This window comes from Haplochromis burtoni, unplaced genomic scaffold, assembly GCF_018398535.1.
Source record: "Haplochromis burtoni strain Fernald_Lab_line unplaced genomic scaffold, NCSU_Asbu1 Contig_4, whole genome shotgun sequence".
Lineage (NCBI taxonomy): Eukaryota > Metazoa > Chordata > Actinopteri > Cichliformes > Cichlidae > Haplochromis > Haplochromis burtoni.
This window is the reverse complement of record NW_024582365.1, coordinates 5,437,796-5,445,744: the sequence shown is the minus strand read 5'-3', so window position 1 is coordinate 5,445,744 and position 7,949 is coordinate 5,437,796. Positions and strand designations below refer to the sequence as shown.

General features: G+C 39.3%; 1 protein-coding gene and 1 long non-coding RNA gene across 2 annotated transcripts; both read left to right on the top strand.

Annotated features, from left to right (window-relative positions):
- Positions 1 to 2,236: 2,236 nt before the first annotated feature.
- Positions 2,237 to 4,881, top strand: LOC106633275. Its single transcript, XR_001336443.2, has 5 exons — positions 2,237 to 2,293; positions 2,637 to 2,745; positions 3,314 to 3,456; positions 3,692 to 3,858; positions 4,057 to 4,881. It is a non-coding gene; the product is annotated as an uncharacterized LOC106633275 (long non-coding RNA).
- A 180-nt stretch (positions 4,882 to 5,061) lies between these two features.
- Positions 5,062 to 7,940, top strand: selenoh (selenoprotein H). The gene is made up of 5 exons (XM_014334946.2): positions 5,062 to 5,110; positions 6,243 to 6,369; positions 6,667 to 6,809; positions 6,895 to 7,011; positions 7,230 to 7,940. The coding sequence occupies exons 1-4, from the start codon at positions 5,095 to 5,097 to the stop codon at positions 6,996 to 6,998; spliced, it is 390 nt and encodes a 129-aa protein (XP_014190432.1). The 5' UTR covers positions 5,062 to 5,094; the 3' UTR covers positions 6,999 to 7,011; positions 7,230 to 7,940.
- Positions 7,941 to 7,949: the final 9 nt, after the last annotated feature.

Below are 7,949 nucleotides of genomic sequence, written 5' to 3'. Positions count from 1 at the left end.
CGTCACTTAGAAGCAAAAAGAGGAGAGCGGGGTGACGACAGGGCACATCTGTCTGAAGATCTGTCCACTCTTCTGAACATTTACGCAGACAGCTAAAAATATACTGCGACAGGCTGCATAGAGAGCCTGCTGGGAGCCAAAGAAGCACTCGAGATTTGATGCATGCTTCTTTTTTTCCCTCTGCCTTTCTGATTCAGAAAGAGTGAAAGATGTCATCGTATGACAAAGACAACAAGAGTAAAACCCAAGAAGTGTGAGCCTTGAGTTTGTTGTAAGTAGGAGAACAAAAGCACGGTGATTAGATGAGCAGTTGTCGTGAGTCAATCACTCTGCCTCCCACTGGGAGCCTGTATAGCCCATTTTTTTTGGCACAGACGCAACTTGTGACGTCCTTTTGACAATTGCTTTATATGTGCCCAAAAATATGACTTCCAGAGCCACTGTGAGAGACACTGCTATTCCGGTAACACCATATTTGCTCCTGACTTTGGAGTAGGCAAACACATCCGTCTGGTGCTCTGCAGGGTTTTTCTCTCACTTTTCTTCTTGTTTGTTTTGGATGCCGTCTCTCAGCCATCCCGCACGAGTCCACATTTGGGAATCGTGCAAAATTATTAGAGAATATGGGACAGGAGCCCCTGGGACCCGCATTCATCTGTCTCCCTGTTTACAGAGGATAACAGGAAGCGCTTTCTCTGGAAGAGCCAGAAAAGTGGATTTAATAAAAAACTTTGCAGGTTTTAGCAGAACGGGATGACGCAAATTCAAGTCCAAAAAGTTAATCAACTTGGGTCCCAACACTTTATCTACGGCTCAGACAGCTCAGTAGGCTGAGCCAGAGATCTGTAGCCATAGATTAGTTATTTAAATTTGTTCATTTCATGAAACAATTTAAAAGCTTTTATTTAATTAAAAAAACAGCAAATCTGTTACATGTCTTAAGCCTCTTTGTCTTATCCACTGAGCAACTAGGCCTGCTGAGCCGCTACATTGTATGGATCATTGTACATAAACAATGCTCTAATGACCAGCCAACTGTAGAAGATGTACTATTTGAACAAAGTCCAAAAAACATCAAAAATACAGAGCTGCGACATGAGGGACATAGAGAGAAAACACAGGGAGCAGAGGTGGCAAAAGTACAGCCTCTGAAATGTACTCAGAGTAAGAAAGTAAAAAATAGCTCCTTGAAGGACAATTCTACCAAACATTTTTGTACTAAGGTAACTGAACCATGTGCAGTATTACTATAATAATTCTAATTCTAATGAACGTACTCAGCTTGAATCTGTTCTGTGGGACATAAACACAGATAGATCATTTAAAAAAAAAACGTTCTGTTGATACATTGATGGGGACTGTGCCTCCACACCTAAACACTAAACTAAGTACAGTCAGTACTTAGTGTAAAGGCTGTGTTCAGCTGACCAGCTGCTCTTTGTGGCTGTACACAACTGAATTCAACCAGATGTCAGAAGATGTTTCACAGCTATCTCAGCTGACTTCCATTTTCTACACTGACATTATACTATTTATAGAGTGAATGATCATCATCATCATCTTAATTGTTAATTAGTCTATTACAGCTGATGTAAACCAACACTGACCATGGGCACCACAGATACTATGCAGCAGTTCAGTGCAGTTCTTTACAATAAATTCACCACAGTACGACAAGCTGACCTCCTTATCCCATACAAACTACCCAGGATTTTATACGTGACTCTTGAATAACACAAAGTTAGTATATCTTTGTTTGTTTTGCAGAAATATCCAGTCTGTGATTGAAGTGATGACATCACACGCAAGCTTTAAATTTGCAGTTTATAAAGTATCACTGAACAGTTCTTACCTTTAAACCTAGCCTAACACTTGCACTCCTTCCCAAGTATAAATGCTACAGAGGAACCTTTTTTAAGCATTTGTTTAAAAAAATGTAAGCAGTAGGAAGTTCAGATATTTTCTGTTATGGTGGCAAAGTGAGGACCTGCTGATTTACAATATGAGAAGCTATTACAGAGTGAGTAGAGATAAACAAAATAACACAATGACAGGCAACACAAAAGGGCTCAGACATTTTAGTGCACGTTTGAGGTTTGGATAATAATAATAATATTTAACACAATTTAGTGGGCTACACACTGAACTTATAGGGTAAAACAAAGTATCGATCCTGTTGCACTAGTATCGAGCCGATGCCAGTACCAGCACTGGTATCAATACGATCAAAATTTGGGTCGATCCACCCACCTCTAGCTAAAAGCTTTTGTAACAGCGATGGCGCCGAAAGCAGGTAGGTGTGTGAATCCTAAATGCTACACTGCACCACTGAGATAAGTTTGTTTCCAGATCTTACACACACACTGCACGCTGTCTTATACAGTCTATAGCTACAGCAGCTGTCCGGTTTGGATTGGAATTTATCTGCGGAGTTAAAATCAGCAGGAGAAAGTTGGTCAAATGTTTACATTATGCGCTTCTTCTTTTTTTTTACGTATTCACATGAAATGTCTGAGCATTTAATAATGTAGCAGGTTAAGTTCACTCCCCTGCCTTATCCAGCATTACATTCTGCAACACAATGCAAGCCCCTTTGTGTTATGAAACCATCACGTAACAGCACGTGCGCTGTTCAGGTCGTCGAGGGAGGAAGCGCAAAGCGGAGGCAGAGGAGCAGCAAACACCAGCAGGGAAGAAGAAGGAGCGAGGAGAGGAGGAAGGCAAAAGAGTGGTCATTGAACACTGGTGAATACACTAATCACATGATTATAAGCGGTGTAGTAAATACCCAGATCAACCACTGCTGTTGTCCACTCACTACTTATTATATGGTTTTATTCATTTTTAGTTTTTCCTTCTGAAATTTCAGTTTAAAAAAATCAGATGCTGTTGACTAGGTCATATAATCGTAAGACATTAATATAAATCCATTTTACAATATAAAAAACATCCATCCATTCTCTTCTGCTTATCCTTGTCAGGGTCGTGAGGTGTGTGGGTGCTTGATTGAAAAAGATTACTTTTAACAATGACAAATGCAACTGAGTATTTCATCTACAAAGTGGTACTTAAACAGTAAATTGTCTGTTTAGATTCTACAACAGTATTCTATGTTATGCAATTATTTTACGACTAATTCATAAATAAAGTAAAATCAAGTATAATTCTTTACTATAAAGAAAGAAAGTATTTTCTCTTTTGCATTCAAAGTTGTCCTTGGGCTTAGTACTTTCTTAAATGTACTTTTCTAATAAAAGCACCTTATGCGCCTGCACAGATGGCTACCTTATAGTTTACCTGTTGCTTCCTGCAGTAAAAGCTGACGAGTGTATAGGCATAATGCTGAGGAGGTGAAATCTGCCCTCCTGGCTGCCTGTCCTGCACTGCCTGTGATCCTCAACCCTGAGAAACCCCGCAAGAAGAGCTTCGAGATCACTCTTATGGATGGAGACAAAGGTTAGGAAGATGAAAAGGAAAATCCGAGATTAACCCACCCATTTTAGTGTTGCACAGGGGAAATATTAATGTTTATAGTAGCTATATCGACTGTACAGGGATTGTTAAGCATTTGGTTTTTCACTCACTCTGTATTATCACAGGACTTGCTTTGGATTGCCATGTTCACATCAAAAATATTTCCTACTCGCAATCTTCTAAATGACATTGCTCCTCTTTTCTCTGATTCCAAAAGAAACATGCCTGTGGACTGGAATAAAGAAGGGTCCGCCTGCTAGGCTGAAGTTTCCTCAGCCTGATGTAGTAGTTGCTGCTCTACAGGAGGCTCTGAAAGTTGAGCGGATGCCAAAGTTTGCCAAAGCTGTTGCACAGAAAACATCAGCTACAGATTAAGTAAGAGATGTACGTTCCCCCTAATTTAATCTGGCTGTCAGTTGAAACAAGTTGTAGATATTTCTTCTTTTATAATTATTTTATTTTGAGGCAAACATCCATCCATATTATTTGTGGAAAATCTCAGGCTACGCTGAGCTGTTGATGATGCTTTGCCTGTGTTTATTGGAAAGAACTGACTATTCCTGTCCAATGTTTATGTTTTAGCCCAGCGTTCAGGAGATGTGACCAGTGGAAGCACAAAATGATGAGGAGTGACCAAGGAGATGTTCTCAGTCCCTCCTCTGATGAGTCAAGTGCCAACTGTTGTCATCTTCTGGACACATGAGGTCATCTGGTGGAGCATAATGATGCTAATGATGTTTTTATATGTGTTTTGGTAAATTAGAGATTTTCTTTGTTACTTTTTAGATTTTTTACTTACTCTAGCCAAACACTTAATTGTTTTGTGCAAGTTAATTTTGCTGTGTTCAACTGGATGACTTGATACAACAATAAATCATGTTTTTTTTTCTGTCCATCCACTTTCTTTATTATGGTCACAGGGGGTCTGAAGCCCATCCCAGTTGTCCTTGGTAGAGGCAGGGTACACCCTTCACAGATCGCCAATCTATTGCAGGGCTAAAATGGAGATACAATCAACCATTCATATTCACATTTACGCCTACAGCCAATTTAGAATCGCCAGTTAGTCTAATTAACTTAACCCAATGAATGTTTTTGGACTTTGGGAGGCTGGAGACTGCTCAATTCAAACACTGGACATTCTTTCTGCAAAGCAACAATGGTAACCATTACTGTGTTGCACTTTTGACCTTTTCCTAAATGTAAATCAGCAGGACCAAGATAAACACAAAAAATATGTTTAATTTACTCAGGCAGGAACACACATAACCCTTTAAATCAGGTAACACACGTTCACTGCTTTAACTTTATATGCTTAAGTGTGTTGTCACCATACAAACACCATGTATTCCTGTTCATGTATAGGTACATACAAAGATAATGAAAGCACACTTATGCTAATGCTGTATGTGTTTAACAAACGGTTTGCATTTTTCTTTAAATGCAGCTTTAGTTAAATTACAGTAATTATATTAACACATTAGAAATAATAACGATAGATCTCATTTTCATTCATGCTCAGAAAACTTCCTACTAATGGTTTCGCCCAGCCAAACTGAAACCCCCTTCCCAAATATATTGGTACAGTCGACATGCGCGCGCCAAAGTTTTGTAACAGCAATGGCGTCCAAAGCAGGTGGGTGTGTGTTATAGGAATGTAAACAATACCGTATTTTTTTTCTACAACAAAAGCTGTAACGGAGTTTGTCTGAGGAGGAAGACGGTTGTACCATTTTGATCCAGCGGTTATCATCTCCATGACTGTTTCAGCCTGTCTTTGTAGGTCATTTAGCTGAATGGCTACATGCACCGGAGCAAAGTAGTAACTGCGAAGATATTTACATTATTCACTTTCTAAACTCGTTAAATGTAGCATGAGTCGGCACGCTGACCTTTCTGACCATGTTTATTATGCAACGACTCATTAAATGGGTCATTATTATTACTATTCTGTTGGGTTATGAAACTTCTCAGCTTGCACGTGCCCCAGTCCTCCTCTACTCACTCTCCTCCCACCAAGGGCATGACAGGAGGAGTTGGAGCATTAGGCATTTATAAAACAGACCTCTTTACTTCATTTTATAAGGTTATACATTAAATATGACATGTAGCACAGCTGCATCCGAAATTATTTTGTACTCGAGTTCTGTGACAAACTGGCGATCACAGTGTAAACCCCATGTCTCCCTATTTAAGCTGGGAGTCTTACAGCCCAACTGCAATCCTGAACTGAATAAACAGAAGAAGATGGTGGATGGATGATTGCTTTACTTTTGGGCTTTTGTAAGACTCTACTAAGGCCAAAGACACCTTAGGCTAAATAAGTAGGTGGGTGGGCATAGGACCAGCATTCACCAGGAAGGGGCCTATGGTTTTATTTAACCATGGCAAGGGAAGCAACATGTGCCAGCTACTTGCAAAGGATCAAGTAAATCGATGAACTGCATGTATTTTTTCTTTTGGGAAACTGACTTCTTTTGCCTACATACTTCACTTGCACATTGTGCATCACTGGCCTTTTGATTGTGAATTTGAATTTCACTTTTTGACAATCAGCCACTAAAGATACACCCTTGAGTCCTCAATTGTAGCTTCTTGTGCAGGCCACTGTCTCCTCTGTCTTATTGATGTTTTTAGAAATTTTCCATTCAGTATTGTGCGGCCTGATTGAATTCTGGGTCATGGACAAAAGGACAGAGGATAAATGAGATATGGAGGCACAAATTCAAGAAACAGCCAAACACAAAACTGCGCATGTGTGTTTGTAGGTCGTGGTGGGAAGAAGCGCAAAGCAGAAGTTCAAGCAGAGGAGGAGAAACCCTCAGTGGAGGAAAAGAAGGGCAGAGGAGAGGATGAAAGCAGCCAGGAAGGCCTCAGGGTGGTCATTGAACACTGGTAAAGAAAAAAATATGTAATCACGTTATAATCAGTGGTGAAGGAAATGCTAATTGTGTTTATTTAAAGTGAGTAAATATAGCCCCCATTTTAAAATACTTAAACACTTTGGTTTTTATTTTTAATTAAGTATCAGAAGTGAATGCATTGATTAGGTGGAAAAAAACAATAGTTCTCATGAAATCTGTTTATATTATTATTGAACCAGAACCAAAATAGATAACATCACAGTTCACTGTGTAACTCAACTCTTAAAATCTGCAAAAAGATGTAATCTTGATGTGTCACTTCTGGCAGTAAAAGCTGACGAGTGTACGGGCGTAATGCTGAGGAGGTGAAATCCGCCCTCCTGGCTGCCCACCCTGAACTGACTGTGGTCCTCAACCCTGGGAAACCTCGCAGGAACAGCTTCGAGATCACTCTGCTGGACGGAGGCAAAGGTAAACAGGATTTACTCAGCAATGTGGATCTTTCATTGTAAAAAAAAAAATGATACAAATGACATTTTCTTCCTGATTCCTAAAGAAACATCTCTGTGGACTGGAATAAAGAAAGGCCCACCTCGTAAGCTGAAGTTTCCACAGCCTGATGTGGTAGTTTCTGCTCTGCAAGAGGTTCTGAAGGCTTAGACACCAAGTGAAGGTTTGGCAAAGCGGTTTGACTGAATAATGAATGCATAAAAAACAGATAGAAAATAAGAAAATTCAGCTTTACTTCTTATTTACAGTAAACTGGTAACTCATGTAGCTTTGTAAATAGAATCAAGTCAAAATGCCTTATGAATTGCAATGCAGCTGTTCAGTGAACAACAGTTGTGTATAAGTGTCTTTTTAACAAAACTTTTCCCATGTTATTTGCAGCCCAACATTCAGGAGATGCAGCCAGTGGAAGCAAAAATGATGAGAAGTGACCAAGGAGATGTTCTCAGTCCCTCCTCTGATGAGCCATGCTCTAACTGCTGCCATCTTCTGGGTGCATGGTGACACCTAGTGGAGCTTAGTCGAGCCAAAGCATTTCTCTGGCACATTACTGCTGTTTACTGTTGTGTTTCACAAACGTTCAGTTGTGGTTTTATGTCTGTTTTGTTTTTGGGGTTTTTTGATAAATAAAATCTTTTTTGGGGTAATTGTGTGTATTTTGTTACAACTATCCAAACACTCAGCTGTTATTATGGAAAGGTTTTCTTATTTTTATTCAGGAACCAAGTGTGGAGAAGAAAACTAGAGATACAATTTGTGTGTTGAAACACATTAATGCTCACATGCATTCAGAAAGTGTAGCAATGTTTTTGATTGACTCAATACTATAAAACCACTATTAGCATTTATATTTTTATTAACAACATATTGCAACTCTTGGCAAATAAAGTACATGTTACTAATTGATAGGATTAATAGTTTTAAACAGCTGGCAAAGCACCTTGTATCATATTTTAGAAGGTTGTGCAATTACATTCACCTAAGCAATGGCCTTAATTAGTAACTTGAGGGCTCTGATCTTAGTCTTGTGCAAAATAGTCATCTTCCAAACGTGATCGCAAATATTTGCTAAAAACGGTTGCTGGTATTTAAAAAGTTTTA